Source organism: Amphiura filiformis, chromosome 14 (genome assembly GCF_039555335.1).
Source record: "Amphiura filiformis chromosome 14, Afil_fr2py, whole genome shotgun sequence".
In the NCBI taxonomy this organism is placed as follows: Eukaryota; Metazoa; Echinodermata; class Ophiuroidea; order Amphilepidida; family Amphiuridae; genus Amphiura; species Amphiura filiformis.
In genome coordinates this window covers 54,425,103-54,445,816 of record NC_092641.1, presented here as the reverse complement: position 1 = coordinate 54,445,816, position 20,714 = coordinate 54,425,103, and the positions used below count along the sequence as shown (strand labels likewise).

The 20,714-nt window shown below is 36.2% G+C and overlaps 1 protein-coding gene across 2 annotated transcripts in view; it reads left to right on the top strand.

Annotated features, from left to right (window-relative positions):
• Positions 1–5,019: 5,019 nt before the first annotated feature.
• LOC140170311 (uncharacterized) overlaps positions 5,020–20,714 on the top strand; it is a gene marked incomplete at its 5' end in the record, with an annotated part of 33,910 nt that continues 18,215 nt past the window's right edge. For both annotated transcript variants that reach the window (XM_072193680.1, XM_072193679.1), the window contains 3 exon segments: positions 5,020–5,104; positions 9,280–9,330; positions 18,777–19,451. In XM_072193680.1, coding sequence (XP_072049781.1) covers positions 5,020–5,104; positions 9,280–9,330; positions 18,777–19,451 — 811 coding nt within the window.

The following is a 20,714-nucleotide window of genomic DNA, read 5'->3' as shown; positions in this document are numbered from 1 at the left end:
TTAATGGGGGTGGGAGTTGTTTGNCCAATAATGTGGCTATGAAAATTTGCATACATACTTAAGTGGAAGTCTATGGATAAGATATGGGTCAATAAACATTTCTCGGTATGTTATTTGTAAATCTCTGACCAATAAATGATTACGTTTACTGTAAGAGTGCTATGTAATTAGCTAATTTTAATCGAAAATAGTGAATTTTCAGTATAAGTAAAATTTCGCTATGGGGTACAGACCCCATTTTTTTATTGGATGATTTATCAACCCCATTCATGGTTATTCTCATTCACTCCCAGACTTAAATCAGCAAACCCTACCTTGAGAGTTATTGACTTTTAAAGTTATAGTACTTTTACTAAAGAAAAAAAGTGCAAAAAAGCGGGATTTTGCATTGCGTGATTATGCAATATTATGGATGATTGAAAAAATGGCAATACTATTTTTGTAACATGTAATGTATAGGTATTTATCAGAAGAAATTTCAATTATCCTGTACTTACAGCAATTTTGTTAGAGCCGGCCGAAAATGAGCCTCTTTCAGTACTGCGTAAATTGAAAAATGACTTTTTCTGTAGCCAACTTCAAAGGCCCGTTGTCATGGCGACAAGGAACATTTGAATTTTTATCAAGCTACATAATCATTAGACCCAATAACCTTTCCTGTCATAAGATTTGGACAAAATCCATTGACCTTCATTTTTTGGCTTTGGCCGCACCTTGCTGAATTGGTACAGACATCCATTCTTAAATGTTTTTCCTACCCTTGCACAAACTCTAACCCACCCCCAAACCTTACTACATGTATACAAACCCACCCAAGCCCAACTAGCCAACTAGGGGTGAAATTGATTTCACCTGGTGCCATTAAATTTTCGCAAATGAAATTTCACATCTATTTCGCGTGAGGCCTATCCGCGTGGGTCGACTTTTTATATGTTTCATATCCACGCGTTTTATGCGTGAGGCCTATCCGCGTAGGCCTACTTTTTGCGATATTTTTTCGGTTCCGTAATCAAGGATCATAACAACAACAGAGCAATAGTCTGACGATCGCCGTGAGGCGTGAAACTACTAGTTACTAAATGCTGAATATTATTTAGCCAAAATTGTTTTATTAAATTAGCTCTACCTTGTTAAAAATTGGTATTGAGCACTGTGAAACGACTATCGAGTGACTATTTATGTTATCTATGTATCTATGTATCTATGTATGTATCGCTATAAAGGCTCCGTCAGTTTCGATCCAAATGTCGCCAAATTCATACGGAGATCGAGGAATATGCGGAACGTGTTTAAACTTTATTTGGTTGAAAACGGTCAAGAATTGGCTGCAAAAACAGTGAAAATATGGGTAAAAACGGGTTTTTGTTATGAAAATCGGTTACCAGCCTACGGCGTCACTGCAGCTGGTCGGCAGCGCGTCGGCGTCAGCGGCGAATGCGATTACGCCAATCGCGTCAGAACGGCACAGAGCCACACGATTTGCGAGCCAGAGACCAGTGGACATGATAATAGGGAAAGAAGGAAAAATAATAAAGGACAAAAAGGTACATGGACGGGTCACGGGATGAAGCGGTAAAAGAAAAATTAAATTAAATTTAAAGGTACGAGTAATTAGACCAACGGGTTAAAGTAACTAAATGAAACGGGAACGAAACAAAGAAGGAAAGAAACTATTCAGGAAATGTAAGAAAAAAAAGAAGCTAAAATAATGAGAACAGAATTAAATAAAAAAACATGGAAACGGGAAATCACAAGCAGCAAATAAAAAAAAGATGCTAAAAGGAAATGTAAGAAAGAACAGATTTAGAAAATAATGGGAACTGGGTTAAATAAATAAATAACATGGAAACGGAAAATCACAAGCTAAGCAGAGGAAACTAAAAAAGAAAATGTTAGAAGAGACAGATTTAGATAAATAAAATGTACCTTTTCAATGATTCTACCTGTTCAGTAATTTTTCCTGTTATAGTGAACGCTCCCATTTACTCATCTAGCGGGACCAGCAAGCTTGGGTATCCCGCTAGTCTCATTAAAATGGCAATTTTTTATGGCTAATTATAGGAAGGAGAAACCTTCCACATAATTTTGAAATTTAAACAAAAATTCTAAAAATACCCAAAAATACATTTCAAGTGCAAAAGCTTTTTTCTTCTGGGTAAGAATTTTTTCTTACGTGCAACAGCTTTTTTCTTGCAGATTAAAAATTTGATAAATAGGCCCATGCATGCATTTTGTATATGATGACCTATTTATCAAATTTCTAGCATGCAATAAAAAAGCTGTTGCATGTAAGAAAAAAAAATTCTTACCCAGAAGAAAAGAGCTTTTGCACTCGAATGTATTTTTTTGGTATTTTTAGAATTTTAGAAAAAAATTTAAATTTTCAAAATTAGGTGAAAGGTTTCTCTTTTATTTTGTTAGCGATAAAAATAAAAATTTCGATGAATTGAGGCGAAATAGAATAATTAAAACGTTAACACATTCATGCATTTTAAAACATTAAATATATGTCCAGTTTTCAGGTGAAATCAATTTCTCCCTAATTCCCTTTTGGGGGTAAGGACAAGGGTTTTGGATTAGGTTAAAGGTTAGTTGGGCTTGGGTGGGTGTATATTTGGGGGTGGGTTAGAGTTTGTGTAAGGGTAGGAAAACATTTAAAAAAATGTTTAAATTTTTTTTTTTAATGTTCGGTATCGGTATTGATTTCAAACCGATATAAACCAGGAAATTTTCACTGTTTCTGAATTTTGAAACATGCTTAGCAAGTGGACTAAAAATGATACAAATCATTTGTTTTGTCATATATTGCATCAGTTTACTCAAATAGCACAATATCGGTGATTAAATATACATTGAACAGCCATATTTAGCATGTCGGCCATCTTGGAAAAAATAGCAAAAAATTGAAAAATAGTAAATAGTAAAGCCCTGCCTCCTCCTTTTTTGAAAAAGTCCGGACGAGAAACTTGTTTCTTTTTTTACTTGGCCTTACACTGCTCCATAGACAATGCGTTGTAATTTCGTTCTGGTGCACCAGAACGAAATTCAAATTTCACGATATCTTTGCGAAACAAATTAATCTGCAAGAAATATTTTGTACATAAACATTATGTAGCCAGAGGTTTCCAGTGATATAAAAATCTTAACTTTTTGGAGAAAAGTGGGGGGATGAGGCTGTGGATCACGAAATGCCCCTTTAAGCATTTTTTTATGAGTAGCAAAATTTGCTTTCATTTACTTTTCTCTGTATACATTCACATAGAACAGTGTGTAATTCTATGGCATAAAAATGCTACTCAACTCCAAAATTGTGTAGCAAATTGATAAAATTGAGTAGCATTTTGCTACACGCGATACCAGCGATATTTCCAATGTTGAACATACATGTAGCAACTCCTGTGGTTCCCATAAATCAGGATTTTATGAATATTCCATAGTCGTTGATCTGGAGATGAAGAGATGGTTTTTGGAGAGAAATTTAGTAAAATCATTGCAATTTGATGATATTATTTTTAATTGATGTGGCATGCAAAGCAATTCAGGGATTATTTGTGAACTGAATTTATACAAAGCGTGAAGGTTGAGTATCAGGCTACTATATTTACTTTACTTTTTAATTGGTTATACATTGTAGAATGTAAATAGATGAGTATATAAAAGAAAGATAGAAGGAAATGCATACCGGTATTTAGTTTTAATTAACTAGCAATTAATGTAGTTATAATAGCTCAGATAAATGAGTTACATAATTGCTAATTGATTGGTCTTTAATTATACACACTAGTATAGCAAAGTGTGTTTAAGGTTCACTGCTAGGGCCAAAAAAAAAAGTTTGATGGTCCATAGATCCCTTCCAAGGGGTCGGTCAGATTTTTTTTCAGAGCCAAAACATGCTTGCCTGAAACAAATAGCCCAAATACATGTAGGTACAATGTATGAATCGGATATTTCTCAACTGTATACCACTTCATTCATATTTATAAAAGTGAGAAAACTTTTCCTTAGGATGTCAACAATTTTTTGGAAAAAACCTGTTTCTGAAATTTCCAAAATTAGAGTTGGTACAGTATTCTAACCAACAAAGAAATGTTTTTCCAGGTTAGGGTTGGTTGGATGAGGGCAATCAAACGTTTTTTGCCTGGTGGACAGTGGTGGTTTCCAAGTGGTTTTACAGTAGCAGTCAACATCTTTATATTGTGCTTGAAATAGGGAAGTTACCCCCAAATTTCTTATAAATGTAAAACTGAATTTCTTTATCATTCTGTAGTAGTGAAATTTTCATCCCAAATGTCAAAAATTTTAAGAAGGAGCTTCCTGTCAGGAATTCTCCACTTTCAAATTGTCAACTCCAAAAAATTCCTGGGTTTTATCCTACAAGCTATAATTTCGTGGCCTCAACTTTTAAGTGTTTGACCAAAGGCGGCAAATTTGAAATTGAGATAAAGGCAAAAATATTGATTAAAGACACAATAAAATACATACAAAAACACACATCACATTTGAAGCATTTACTGTACACACATCACAAAACTTCATAACTTAAGAACCAAGTATGGCACACCCGTGGTGTTTTCAGTATATGATAGCCTAATAATGTTTGAAGGTACTACCATAATATGATGATATAACTTGATTTTCAAATGCCTCTTTTTAGCTCCCATGGAACAGATCATGTCACATTTTAGCTGTAGAATCCAAACCTGTTGCAAGCAATTAAACCCAAAGCTTGGAATAAGAGTGTTTGGGCCTCAAGTAGAAAAAACCATGTGTTACAATTGGACCAGTGGCATCAAGGCAAGTTTTCAAAAGGGGGGGGGGGGGCACAGGTCTCAATTTTTCCCCGATTTGGTGCATTTCCCTCAACTGACTGACAAAAGTAGGGGGCACTGCCCCTGGCCCCTCTTTGTGCAAGCCACTGAATCGGACCAGCCACCAAAATTGTCTAAGACTTTACAGTGTTTTGGATATTATGTATACGGACTATCACAATAATATTTTGATTGCATCATTCTATTTCAGCAATAATCAAGCTAGTAGCCCTGACGAGGAGGAGATCAAACCCGAGGAGACAAATGAGGTGACTCAGCAACCCGTTGGCAATGGGGTGAGTATACACTATGGACCACAATGGCCTCATTCCAGTGGCATAGTTCAATAACCTCAATTAAACAATCATAGTGCAGAATTTGGCCTCAAGTTGCAGGGTATGAGTTTTTGTACTCAAATTTTCAAAGGTCATTCAATGAATGTACAAATGTATTGGGGTTAAAGAATTATGCCTTGGTAGATGAGCATGCTGTGGATCCTAGTGATAGTCGAGTTTAATACTACAGCATGCAGACCTTCCACCTGTGGTCAGTGTTTACTCTCTCTGGAAATTGGGTGCGCCAAATGAAACATTTTCTTCCCAAATTGACCCAATTTTGGCCCAGTAATTCCCCAAATTCACTAATTGTAATACAGCATTACAAATTTTTGTGAGACAAAAATAATTTTCACTGGGCCAAAATTGAGACATACGGCCTCTGAGTAAACACTGCCTGTGGTCAATGCACTTATATGAGGGGAGGGGGAGAAGCTTGTGACCCTTGTGGACGTCCTAATTTCAGATCATACATGTGTTCACTGTTAGGTGCAAGTTAAAATTAGTGTAAAAATGCTATTTAGAGCTGGTATGTCTCTGTTTATATGTCCTCAGTATGGTATGCGATTGTCTTTGCATTTGTATGTCTACACTTGGATAGTGAATTATGGGTTCAAATTTGATGTTCTCGTTTGGTGTTGCTTTCGAAGTTTTTGTACATGTTGCTTGTTGTTATAAAAACTTTAGAAAAATGTGTGCCAAACATTGGAAATATTTGAGTTCCTTTTGCTGAAAATCCTGATGATGGTATAAACTCAATCGTAAGAACAAAAAAGCTATTTAAAAGTTGAATGATACGTGTGTAATTTATATTAGCGATAGGCTGTACAGCCAAAAATAAATGGTGATGTTTCAAAAAGCTTAGGGTACCAGCTGAATTGAAGCAGCTAATCCTCCTGAGCATTTTGACACCTTCAAAAAAAAATTGGTTGAAAAATGAAACAGTGCGGGCCAAAAAACTACGCATAAGGGGGATATCTTGGGACCCCCCTATTAACTTAAAAATCAAAAATGGTTGCGAACGGGGTCGCTAAAAGGTAAAAGCGCCCTCACTGCCTAATTTTACCCAAAACTGTTAATTTTAAGGACATTAAAAAGTTTCATTTGACACAAAGTGCATAAATGACCTTCGGTCCTGTACCTAAAACTATATGTAGATACCAAAAATGCATTACATAATCCTTATTGTGATAAAATTCCCTTAAAACTAGAAAATAAAGGTCAAATCTGCCCCCCCTTGTGTGTCGTTATTTGGCCGGCACTGTCTCAATTTTTGGCCGGTTTCAATAAAATTGGTGTCAAATTACTCAGAACAACAAGCTGCATCAAATAAGCTGGTACCCTAAGCTGTTTGCAACTACACCCTATCACTATTTATATACCATAATTTATAATATCTTCCATGACTATACTCATTTCATATGAATGTCAGAAGGTTCAGTTCTAAGAAGTTCCACCATGGTAGCCCCCTTGGGCAGAGGTGTGGCTGGGTGTTCCTAATAGGAATTCCCATTGTTGGCAGGTATGGATTCAGGCACCTAGGGCTGGGCTATATACATTACAAAGTATGTGAATGAACCTGTGTTGGCTTTAAACCAGTTTAAAATTTATGGAAGCTTTAGTGCCACCGCAAATCTTGTTAACTTTGTTTTAAATTGTTTTTGCAATTCCAGTATTTAAAAAACCACAACAAAAAACCAAAACAAACAAAAAGAAAACCAAAAACAGATGATGATATTTACACATCTTTTGTTTGTTTGTTTTGTTTGTTTCTGAAACTTTGAAAAATCTTGTTGTAAAGAAAAGATAGACTTTGTGAGTAAATTACACAGAAAACCTGAAAATACAGTGTATCATACAATACCAGTACCAGTATAAGGCCAAAAAAAAGAAGGTTCGTCTCAAAGCTCGCGCGCGCATTTGTAAATTCATGAGATTTGGAAAAAGAAATGCGGAAAAATTTTTTTCAAATTTTTTTTTTTTTTTTAGTTTTTCGGAAATTTCGTGAAAATCAGATTTTTTTTCTCCAAATACCATGAAAAAAGTCGGGAATAAAAAAAAAAAAAAAAAAAATCGAATTTCGCATTTGTTTTCAAACCACTCGTGAGCTTTGAGACAAACCATTTTTTTTTTGGGCCTAATGCAAAATCAACTGGCGAAATTCCAGTGTACCAGCTAAAGTTGAGCCAGGGAAGTTTAAGTGAGCTTCTCACTTCCCTGATTCCAAAATCCAAAAGGTATTAGGTGGCAAAAAACACATCCTGTTCTACGGGGCCGACAGACCCAGATTTTACGTTTCGGGGATTTAAATTATTTGTTTAGCTGTGTGAAATTAAAAACAGCCATTTGGTTGGCTGATGTGGGTTGATTTTGACAGAATTTTTCAAATAAAAATTGTGAAAATATTTGCAAAAAGTTTTTTTAAGCTTTCTGTGATTTTCTATAGGGTCATTTAGCCTCTGCCAGGAAAGGAACAAAAACATCCAGACTGACTGACTCTACTCAACCCGTAATAAGAGTAACAGGGTTTTTTCATCACTTTTTGAAAAAGCAACACACATAAAACTTGTAATACAAGTATCGGCCTGGTACCAAATACATGATACTTATTAGGCGATTATGATCCATTTAAAATGATCTGGTGTGTATTGTTGGTACCATTTTTTTTTCTGTCAGAAAGCCAAAAAGGTGTACGTGATGAAAATCCGGTATCACAAAAGAAGGAAGCTTTGTTGTTTTAAATTGATTTTACAGATCTACATCTTTGTATTGTTTTAAACTTAAATATTGCATGTGTGTAGATTTGTGATGAGTAGCAGTGTATGTTTGCAATATATATGTAATTAGGTTGTGGTAATTTTGCTATAGCGCTCTTGCTTAAAGATGCCAATTATCATACTTTTGAAAGGGAGTCTTTGCCAAAAAATGTTGGAGGTACAAGATTGTGGTCCCCATAATGATAATCCAATATTCCACATGCCATCCATTAGCTGAATGCAAACAAGGGAGGGGGGGGGGGTAAAATTTCCAAATAGCGCACCAAAAGATGCTATCCTCCCATTTTGGTCTGCCAAAAATTCACCTTCTTTTGGCCTGCCAAAACTCCACCCTTTGGCCTGCCAAAAATCACCCCCTTTTGGCCTGCCAAAAAATTGCCCCCCTTTTGGCTTGCCAAAGATCACCTCCTTTGGTCTGCCAGAAATATTTGCCCGCTTCTTTGCACATGCCAAATAGTTGGGGTCCCAATTTGCAAACCTTACCTTTAGATGGTCTAGATATACATGTACGGTATGTATTGCAGGTGCAGCGAGCAGGAAAATTTGTAGTGTTTCCGTAAGTTTTGCCTAGAAGCCTTTTTAGAGCGATTTATTGTGCCCCATGAATGTGTGCCAAAAATATATTTTGCCCCCTCTCATCTTGCCAAAAATTGCTTCTCCCCCTTTTGGCTTGCCCCCTAATTTTACCCTCCCCTGGGCTCATAATTATTGCACAGCCTCTAAATGACTTATTGCAGCATTGATTCAGGGTTCTATGGAGTCCAAGCTTATGTAGTCTTACACTATGTATATAGGTTATGTTCAGGGACATGCAATTTGCGCGGAACTTTTTTTCTGCGCAATTCCGCGCAATTGGCTATTTTTGTCCCTGTGGGCAGGTATACATGATTTGCACTGAACAAAGAGTTCCGCGCAATTTGCTTTTTTTTTCGCGCAAATCGCCTGTCCCTGGTTATGTTCAATTTCTTGTAATCAATCAACATTAAAAAAATATTACATCAAAAACTTGTTTTTTAAATTTATGTTTTTTTTTTTTTCACCTACATATTAAGACCACAGTGACATTTGGTCTTGTTCAAAATAACTGTAGAACAAGTAGTAACTAGTATTTGTGAGTTGTTTGCATGGTTTATCCAATGTCATGTCAAATACAATGTTTGATGTTATAGTAAACATTTCACATGTATATTAATGAACTTGTCCACTTTGAGAAGATACTAGAACTTAATGTACTGTCAGTTACTAACATAGCACAAGTTAGCATTATCCATATTAGTTGTATACAATTAATAATAAAACTAATTCCATTTTACTGATAAAATTAAATAAGTTTGTATGATTAAATGTTCATCGTTTCAGTACATGTACATGTATATGACACCCTGGGGTCGACAAAAAATTACTGTCGCTGTAAGTATGGAATAAATTCCAATGGAATGACTCTTCTGCTGTAGCTGCTTGTACCATGCCAGGGTTGCTAGACTGATTTTGTTATAGCTGGTCCTGTGAGGGTTGCCACATTAAAATTTTTCCGACCAAAATTGGGGGCTGAAGTCAAACTTTCTCAGTTTACTTTGCATTATGATCTGTAGAATGTCAAAAGATCATCAATTTACAGAGTTGAGCTCTTTTTTCTTGGGTTTATTTTTATTGATATTCTGTTGTATTTTAAATGGAAGTGTGAGGCAGTTGAGGGGTACGTTGGATAAGAAATACATACAGTATACATTTGTATAGGACATACTGATTATCAAAAACTCCAATAAGTTTTGGCATAGGAAGGAGGATCCTGGAAAAGTAGTATAATTATAAAAATACCATAATTTATAATATGATAGGAAGGGGAGTGTGCAGGGTCATTTTTGGGTGTCATTTGTACACTGCATCTCGGAGCGACTTCCAAAATGAACCATGTCAAATTTTAAATCAAAGTAGAACTGGTTGCAGCTTCTTGCGTTGAGGACGGGATGCATGTGCGGCCTTCGTTGGTGGATTTTGTAATGTCAGAGAGGGCCTGTCACGGTTCCCTCTGCAAGTTCTAAATTGAGGCAATCTTACCAATTTTACATTGTGGCAACCCAATAGCTGGAACCAACCCAGCCAGCAGACCCCCTGAATTAATGTAGCTCTTAAAATATTAATATAATTCTTTGGTTAATATTATTTAGTGAAGTGTAGTGTACAGTGTTTGTGCATGCCAAAGACATACTGCAGTGTTGGCTATTAATTGTAGCTCCATGATCCATCCCCATCAACCAAGCTATGTGACATGCGCTTGTGGAGTTCCAATACAAACATTGGCTACTTGCCTCACCCTATTAATAACAGTATGAGCCGAAATGATATATCATTCCTAGCGGCAAAGTTCATAAACCTCATTCAAGCATCATAGCTCAAAAGTTGACCTCAAGTCGCGGGGTGTGAGTTTTTTGTACGGTACCTAACATATTCAAATGCCGTTCTATTGGCGTACTTCTTGCATTGAGGTTTAAGAGAACTATGTATCGGCTGATGGAATGTGTGAGATAGTTAGCATAACCTCATTTTTGTTGACACAGTCCAGAAACCAACAAATTATCTGGTATCAAAAATTAGGTAAAATTCTCTGGGGATGAGTTTTGTTATCATAAAATAACACAAGTTCAACTGGGAGTTCATAGGTAAGGGTATCTGTTACTGAATTGTGCCTGTGGGGATAGGAATGTAACTGAATGTGGTATCAAAGGTTGCTATGGTTACCTTTATAACAGTTGTTGTGTGACAATCAGTGGTATCAGATACTGTTTACACAGATGAGAAATTCTACATACAGTAGAGGTTAGATGGAGCGAAATGTCAATACAAAATATTTTTCACATAAATTCATAATTTGATGTTGATCTGATCTAATCAAACCAAAGGTGGCAATTGTGATAATGAGATAAATTCTCAGATAATGTATGCAAAAATAAGGAGCAAAAAATTAATGAAATAAGAAAATGTGCATTATAAATTCAAGCTCACAACTTTGCAAGCAAGTATGGGAGATGTACACAGATTTGAGCAACATCATGCTCAGGTTTCTGGGCAAATTGATCATATTTAAATCAAATTTTAAAAATGTCACCCTTCTTTTTATTAATTGACCTGATTTGATCAGTTCATATCGCACATATATATCTTTAATACTGTAGGCCTACCCTTTCCCTGATTTTCACCCCCTTCCCCCATGGATTCCTCTAACTTACACAGGTAGCAAGCCCCCAGTTTCCTGCACATTTAACAGCATGCAATAATTGGGTTCAAATGTACTATTAAATCAGAGGAATATCATGAGTTTGAATGGCTGTGACATTTGTCTGCAGTTCTATAATTTATTAATTGTGAATTACAGCTTTGTTTTGCATGGAAAATGTTCATTTTGTCTTTTATTTTCAAAACATAGTATAATAAGTGCTAGTAATAAGTGCTTAATTTATTTAAATGACTTTGTTACACATTTGGGGTAGCTCCCTGGACCCTTATCCAAGTTAGTACCCCCCTACGGAAATGTGTCAAAATCCACTGCATCCCAACAAAGCCCATAAATTTGTGCATGGCCATGTACATTGTGTATAAAATATCGCTCAAGTTTTGTGTGTGCACAATGTTTGAATTAATTTTCTAAATCGATGTATTTCCGAAGATATCATAACGGTGTATTTCCGAAGATATCATAACGGTGTATTTCCGAAGATATCATAAAACTTTTGAAATAGTCTCAAACATGGTATTCCACATTCAAGACTAATTTGACAGTTTTTTGATGATATCTCAGTATACCGATTTGGAATGCCTAATTTTAATATGTAATGAGAAAAATTTGAGATTTCGCCTGATACTACAATGTAAATCGGCACTTTGATGGGGGTAAACAGGAGTTTTAAGAAACCAGATTTTAATCTGTTTCCAGATTTTTTTTTTTTTTCATCTTCCAGATTTTTTTTCTACACTTTGTTGTGTACAAAAGTATGTATGGTTTAAATAATTTCAGATTTTTTTTAGCTGTTCCAGACCTTCCATTCACCAAAAACAGATATTTATTCAAAGAAACACTCACAGGCCTGGGTAAAGTAGAGAATAAGGCTGCAATCAGGTCACCCACCTTTGACAATACGTATTGTGCACCAACGACTGATGATGACATTATATGTGAGTGGACACTACGAATGAGCCGTAAACTCGGCAAATTGTATTCTGAGATACAGTGCAAAATGTTCGTACAGGTCGTATTCATAGGTGTCTTAATTAGGCACGACATGTTTCTCATTTGATAGCGTTTAAACCAATCAATAATCCTATTGCTGAAGAGAATGATAATCTAATCGTTAAATAGCTCTAGTCTTTGGCTAAATCCTGTTCAAGTGGTTGGTTACAATTGCATTATATTTTGTCTCTAGGTATGTATAACCAACAATAATAATTAGAGGACATTCCTGAACCTTGTTGACTTGGGGATGATTTGAAATGACCGCCAATTATGACTTTATTACCAGCAATGTAGTAAAAGAGACACATAGAACCGAAGAAAAGTTACCATTTTCTTGAAGGAGCAGAGTTTAACAAACCATAACCCCGCTTCTGGATATCGTTATTTGAAGACAAATGATACTATTTTAAAGCTTATGATATATATTTTCTAAACACGAAATAAAAGAAAATTGACCGGGCCGACTTTACGGCTGATTCGTAGTGTCCAGTCACATATGATTTAGAATGAGCAAACTTTTTTAAACCCTGGTGCAAAGCATGTTGTTATTTTAGACCTATTATACATCACTGTGCATCACTTCATTGCCATTGGATTTATAATAGGCTCATTTTGGGTGATACATTCTGACAAAGTCATTGTGATAATGACACTATTATAAGCTAAGGTTAATTAGTCAATTAAGCTGTTCTGATGTTCAAAAACATTGACATTGAAATTAAGACATTGAACACATTGACTACATTGAATATTTGTGACCTGCTGTAACATATTCATTGAAAATTCAAACTTACGAAAAACCATGACAGAAGTGCTTCCCCTGCCCCCTACTACATCACCCCCCAAAAAAAAAAAAAAAAAATCTTCACTTGTATTGCAAGATAGTTACAAAGTTTAATAGGCTAAGTTAATGTACATTCTTTCATGTTTTTTAACTCTCATTCACATGGTACAACATGTATGTTGACATGTGTTAATGTTGACATCATGTATGTCAATACCAACTCTTGTTACATACTTTATATCGTGACAGGCGTATCATCAATGTATGGTGCGAAATGTTTGCAAGGTTTTTATTTTTTCCTGCTTTTCGCGGGCAGTATCAGAACCGCAATTTTAAAAGCCTATGAAAATAGTTTGACCCATAGGCTGTAGCAGCTATTTGAACGTGTGTTTAAAAAAAATAAACCACTAACTGTTCAGAAGGGCTAAAATGACAAAAAATACATTTGCGCTAAAATATCCAGCTATGCATGAACTTTATCCACTGACAAGTGTCAGGGGTTTGTGGAGTATAAAGTGATTGCCTATATGATTAGTCATCAACAGGGTTGTCAAAAGGTATTACTACCTCAAGGAAACAAGTTCTTTGCACTGATGACTTATGGTAATACATGTAGTTTGTTGTTGATAGGATGTGCGTATGGCCCACTATACAAGCGCAGAGGTAATTCAAATACATCTGGTTGAGGAACTTATATATCTCTAGGATGTTTACGTAGAATTCTACAAATTTTAACGATGACAATGAGTTTGTTTACGGGCTGTGCAATAATTATGTGTACCCTTAGGGGTGAATTCTCAAAATTATCTGCCAAATATATTTTGTTTGTCCCCTCTTTTGATATGCCAAATAATCTTTGGTCCCCCTTTCAATATGCCAAAATACCCCCCCCCCTCACACCAGGAAATTGAACGTTTACTGTTAGTGTTTTCTAAACCTTTTTTCACGGCAGTGAAATGATGCCACTTTCACCCACATCTCATATGCACAGTTTATCTCTTACATATCATGTGGCATGAATAGGTATTAGCCCACCAGCCCTGTGGTTAAGAGTCTAGGAAATAATTCCTAATATCTCATACCCTAGTTTGTATGCCTTTATCTAATCTTGCCACACATGACAACTTACTAATTAGCCCTAACCGGAAAAGAGTCAATTCAAAAAAATAAAAAAACGGTCCCTAGATATTTTTATCTAGTTTTTAAAAATTAATAATAAAACATTCTTGGCCAAACAATTTTTTTGTTACGTTGCACGAAAAAAAAAAAAAAAAAAACCTGTTTTGGGGGAAAAAATTTGGACCTCACAGATGAATTCAGCAAGTCATTTCCAGTCTAAAAATGTATACTTTTATATTCTTTAGACTAATAATTTAGCAGTTATGAAGCCCGAAAGTTTCCATAATTCCAGGGTTAAGACCACCCTTAAGGCATAGGCCCTAACACTAAGCAATATGCCGGGCCGGCCCCTAGTTCACCATCGCGGCATCACCTATAAAGTGGCCTTTTGAATCAATTCTCTAGACCGTATCCAGCATAAGGCCAATAAATCATATATATAGGCTAATCATGCTGATTCAAGAGCAGCAACTGGCCTACTCTGGATGCGATACAGTAAAATTTAAATGAAGAGAGGCCATGCCACGTGACGTGGCCTTCCATCCAACTACAAAATACAATTTATACAAATAGGCCTATTCGCCTAAGCCTACTGCAAAATATTGGGCCGGCTGGCGATGGAATATTGGTATTTCAATGTGGCTGCGGAATGAGGCTAGGGCCGATTTGGGCATTTGAAGGGGACAGACATAGGAGAAAGAAAGGAAAAGAGAAAAGAGAAGAGACCAAAGAGGAGAGATCATTGAGGGGTCGGGGGGATAAGGGATGAGTAGGCCTATAATAGGACCTACACATAGGGTGATAGGGCCTATAGGTCTGTAGAAATAGGTGCTGATAGCCTAGGCCTATACATTTAAGTCACTCGACTTTGGAAGTGAGGGATGTGTGGACACCAGTTGAGTTCAAAAATATGGGCTTTTGGTGAGAGCTTTGATGCCATAACAAGGGGGTCATTCAGCGAGGAGGCCTAAAAAAAGGGGGTCTTGCAGTGATACTGTGACAAAATTTGGGTAAAAATATAAAAGTTGACAAATTGTTGATAATTGTTTTTCAGAAAGTCATCAAAATATATATATATTAGAAAAACAGTGAAAGACTACCAGAAATTTGTCAAATTTTCTTTAAAAGGGAGGTCTTTTTGTGACAGGAAAAGAAAAAAAATGGGGGTCATTGTAGGCCTACACAATTCTCAGCATTTGTCTTTTAATGATTGAATATACTCATGATATGATAACTCATGACAGTTCATAATGATATGTAACATGACTTGTATACATGTATGTGCAGATGAGTTAAAACATAAAACATGCTCACTTAATTAAAGGAAACATTGAATAACTGTTGGTTTTATCTTGATTATTGCAAGTGATTGACAATGCAATAAAGAATATCTCAAGTATGTACAAATGGAATTTGGCTTGAGAAATTGTTGTCAAACACGGGCTTCCTGACCCCTAAAATAGCTAAAACCCTAGTTTTCCGGGGCTTTGCCCTGGACCCCACCAGGTCCCACCAGGGGCCCGCCTTAGGACCCCTAGCGTTTTTCGCTCGCTACTCTCTATTTTTTTCACAGGGCCAGTCTTAATCAATTTGCCACGGCCGCCTACAACAACCAGTACAGATCTTTTCCCTGTACTCTGTCATGATAGTAAAATCCAAAGCCACGAAATCCGTCCAAAAGTAGTACTAAAGGAAATCCCTGCAGCTCCAAGACATCAAGTATTTACAGTTAGGAAGGAAGTGACCTTGATATAGTGGTGTTGATGTATATTTCATTCATAATAGTCACAGTGCTTGAAGAAATATACGCGAGTGCTTTAAAAGAAATAGACATAGGAAATGTTTGACCCATATTATTTTGTTCTTGGTTTGTTGCAGTTACTTGATTGACATCTCTAGTAAAATAATCAAGTTCATACTTTTGTTGAGTTTGATTTGGAGTTACAGTTATCAGTAACTCCAAGTCTAACTGCAACTCGTAAAATAAAAACTCTTACTTCTAAATCCAACTCTTACACTAACTCGAACTTTTAAAAATAAATTAAAATGCATTTAGTCTAAAAAGTAATGTAACAGTTTGTACCTTTTTAGCTTAATTTCAAGTTAGATTTAGAGTAAGAGTAACTCACACATAAAACTCTAACTCTTACTCCAAATCAAACTTTAATAATTTTAAAGCTAAAATACATTCTCTTGTAACCAATTAAAATTACTTGCGTATGTTTCATTAGTGCATGCCATGAGGTGTACATGTAAATCTGTTCCTGGATTACATTTGGCAAAAGTCATTGGACTGTCTTCTTCCCTATACTCTGTCCCCAGGACTCTGTCATGATAGTAAAATCCAAAGCCACAAAATCCGTCCAAAAGTAGTACTAAAGGAAATCCCTGCAGCTCCAAGACATCAAGTATTTACAGTTAGGAAGGAAGTGACCTTGATGTATTGGCGCTGATGTATATTTCAATCATAATAGTCACAGTGCTTGAAGAAATATACCATGGGTCTTTAAGAAATAGACTAGGAAATATAGGAAGTGTTTGTACTAGTAAATACATATTGTAATTGGTTTGTACATAGCAATACTAGTAGTACATTTTTTATATACTTGTATGAGTAACTCAAAGTCGGGTAACAGCCCATAAGTTGGAAGGTCCACAAAGGGTTCAAGTTAGGGTTTTGATCATTTTAGATTAGGGTTAGAGATACATTTGGGGTTAAGGTTAGCATTAGGGCTAGGTTTAGTGTTAGGATTCGTCAGCGGAATGACCCTATTGTGCACTGAAGTGGGATGTAATGATTGGGTCATAGACCTTTGGTAACTTCTAGCACCTTCCGTCTTTGTTCGTTATTATGTTCTCAGAATCTTCCTTCCTATACTTTGTACAGAGTTGAAGAGTCCAATATAATCAACACTTGGACTCAAAACTTGGACTGTGTTGGATAGGCACATTTTTGACCAAAAATCACATTTTTGACCAAAAACACATTTTTGACCAAAAAAACACATTTTTGACCAAAAATCACATTTTTGACCAAAAATCACATTTTTTACCAAAAAGTCATGTTTTGACCAAGAAAAGATTCTGAAAACATAATAATGATAAAATTGGATTGTTTTTTCACCCAATATAAAATTTATTGGTCTCGCTATGAGTTCTAAAATATTGGACTCGACTTTGTCTCGTCCAATATTTTAAAACTCATAGCTTGACCAATAAATTTGTGTATTGGGTTCAAACCATCCAATTTTATATCAAAGATGGTTGGATGGCCCTGATGTGGATGAACTCCATATTCATCTCTCAAACAACTGTCAGGGCTCCATATCCAAATCAAGAGTTAAAATCTTTCTATATAATTTTGGATTACAGGTGCGCTTTCATGCTAAGTACAGTTTAATGGTAGAACAAGTTCCAATTGATTGTTGCACACACTAAGGCCAAAAAAAAAGTTGTTTGTTTGTCCTCCACCGCCCGCTCCTCAGATTAAGGCCTGACCAACATATTTTTTTTCAATTTTTTTTGTTGTTTTTTTTGAAAAAAATAAGTAAACTTCAATTTTTTTTTTTTCAGATTTGGAGTATCTCTGGACCTAGCTAGAGCTAAATGCTAAGATCGTTCATGGTTGAAAATAAAAAGCCCCCAAAAAACATTTTGTGTCTTCAATATATGCAAAGTTATAACTTGTGTTCATGTCATAGTCTATTATTTTTAATGACTTCAAAATACATTGGATTTGAAATCATTAAAAGACTATGACATGAACACAAATTATAACTTTAACTGCATTATTAAAGAAACAAAATGTTGGTTTTTTTTAGTCGCCATGAATGATTCTAGCATTTAGCTCTAGCTAGGTCCAGGAATACTCCAAATCCGAAAAAAAATTTTTTTAAAAAATTCACCCGCCTGCACGTCTTCTTTCAAAGCTGTGGAGGACAAACAAACAATTATTTTTTTTGGGCTTATGATCAACTTTTCTGAATGCAAATTCAGAATCATGTTCAGCTGGAATTATACATGTAGCCCACTTTTGTTTTCAGCATACCTCGGCAACTGTTAATTATCCAATGTTGATGCAATTTTCAATATAATTGGAAGTTTATTTCAGTGGGTGATCTGTCAAATGACAAAAGATACCTTACATGTAGTTATTACATTGGTCTATTTGCGTTAGATTGCAATTTTAGTCTCAGTCCCAGTCGGTTTGTGCTCCTTCATCACTAAGATTACCTGAATGGGTGACTCCATTTTTAAAATTTGGACTCCCTGTTTGTGAGATTAAGGACGACGTCTTCCACAGTGGTGTATAAATTGCAACCGGAGTAGCCAGTGGCGTAGCCAGCACTTTTTCAGGGGGGCAAAGAAGGACAAGACAAATTTTAAGGGGGGGCACCTTTTGGCAACAAAATCAGTTTATGGTACAAATGCGTGCAAAACAATTTGCCATATTGAAGCTAAACTTTGGCCCTTTATAGGTTAAAATGGCAAAATATGTTAATTTGGTCAGAAACCCAAAAATCTTAAATATCGGGCGGCCACCTTCCCACGGGGGGGCAAGAGTGGGGAAAGACTTTTCTTGCCACCACTGGGAGTAGCCCCATTGTACTCTTGAAAAAAAATGATATAATGCAATTTATTGATTATTTAGTTTCATTTTGTAACATTTTTGATTTTTAACTGTTAGATATCCACTCACGCTTATTATTTTGTTATTACTTACAGCCCAGTTCTCCTGTTGTAATGACCGTGGATTCACCAATAACACCAAGAACCCCTAGTCCTGAAATGCGCGCCACCAGGGAACCGTTCACTCCTATCAGCCCTAACGGGGGCGCAGCTGTTCAAGTCCACAGTCCACCGTCACCAACATTTGATATGGCAGACATACCATATGCAGATGCTGTATCCATCAGCCCGCAGCACCAACCTACGAGAGGCGCCACCATCAACAGACGCTTGCCGCAGCTACCGCAATCACCGCCACCTGCTGTGCCCGACGGAGACGATACGGAAAAAGATTATGACTTGACGTACGATGTTATTCCGGAAAAGCGTAAAGATGCTACCCCGATCGATGATATGTACGACAAAGGTGGTGGATATGAACGATTGCGAGATACGAAAGCAAATGGACTCGTAATGCCGAGTTCGGATCATGTCGATGCCCCGTATGCCAAAGTGGATGAGGGAAGGAAGAAGAAACCGGTGGTAGAACTAGAGACTACTGATCATAATTATAATAGTATAGAGGAGACACGTGGAGGAGGAGGAGGAGCGGGGAAGCGATCGCCCCCTCTTGCTAAACCAGACTTGGAAATAGATGGACATTATGCTAGTGTTGGTGATGATGAGGAGAAGGATGGGGTGTATGCCAGGGTTAAGGACAGGTCCAGAGAGGTGAGTTAAGATCCCTGAAACATTACAAACTTTCCACAATATACTGAGGTGACATTGGCATCCCCAGAAAGGGGTGTGGGGGAGCTTTGGAGGTGCAAAGTGCATGGGGTAAATTTGGACATTTTTGTCCAAGAAAGTTCAATTTTGATTTTATTTCGACGGAGGGTGCCTCCCATGTACATAAAAGATTTTTTAAAATATAGTCAGGAAAATCTTTGCGGGAATAGATTCCCGGGTACTTGCAATGCCTGTGCCAAATAGTTAATATAACATACCAAAATGAGTATCCCTCAGAATTAAGGTTTAATATGTTTAATATAATAGCCCCTTCATGGAACAAAATAAGTGCTAAAACGTTGAAAATCAAAATGCCTGATACATGTATATATCCCTTTAATCTGAGAAAAGGGTAAATCGCATCCTGGAAATAAATGTGCAACTTGTGTCCGGTGCCTCTGGACTTCATCAGGCATCTGGTTGGTCATGTGACAAAATGGCAAAGAAAATGCATGTTTATGGAACATAGTATGTATACATGGTAGAATGATCTAGTCTATAGAGTTGCCACAAATTTTCTGTTGCAAAAATTTACAAAAATCCGCCCAAAATATTAACATTATCAGAAATTAATTTTAGGGGATATAATTCAGACAAAATTGCTGACTATTTATACTTTCTGTGAATATTATCTCAAATTATGTTCAAAAACTGCCATGATTTGTTTTGTTTTTGTTGCAAAATTTACCCAAAATTTTCATGCTCAAGGTCCTATAAAGTCGCAAATATGCAGTGTCCATTTTCTGGGCTCCAAATTAATGTGCATGGCAACCCTGGTCTAGTTGGAATCTAGGATGTAGGAAGGAAGGAGGATCATAGGAATAACAGACACAACAAACTACTCATTTCCAAATTTAACAAAATGCAACATTTATAAAGGAAATCCAGTTCTATGTCAGAGTGGGTAAATGTAACATATTAGGCCAAGTAAAAAAATAAACATGTTTCACGACCCCTCCTGCTTCCTTTTTTGAGGTTTCTTCAATTATTTTGTTATTTTTTGAAATTCAGTTATAACTTTTCATAAAATATGTCTAAGAAGTAGAGATGCTTTCTATATAGCCTTACTACATGTAATACAAGAAACACTTTTGGAAGGTTTTGAGATAATTAGAGGGGGCCTACCTCTCAGGACAACAAATAGGCCTCCCCTTTTTCTGGCATTATTGTGTATGCTAAAACAGCTTTACATGTAATTATGGGTAT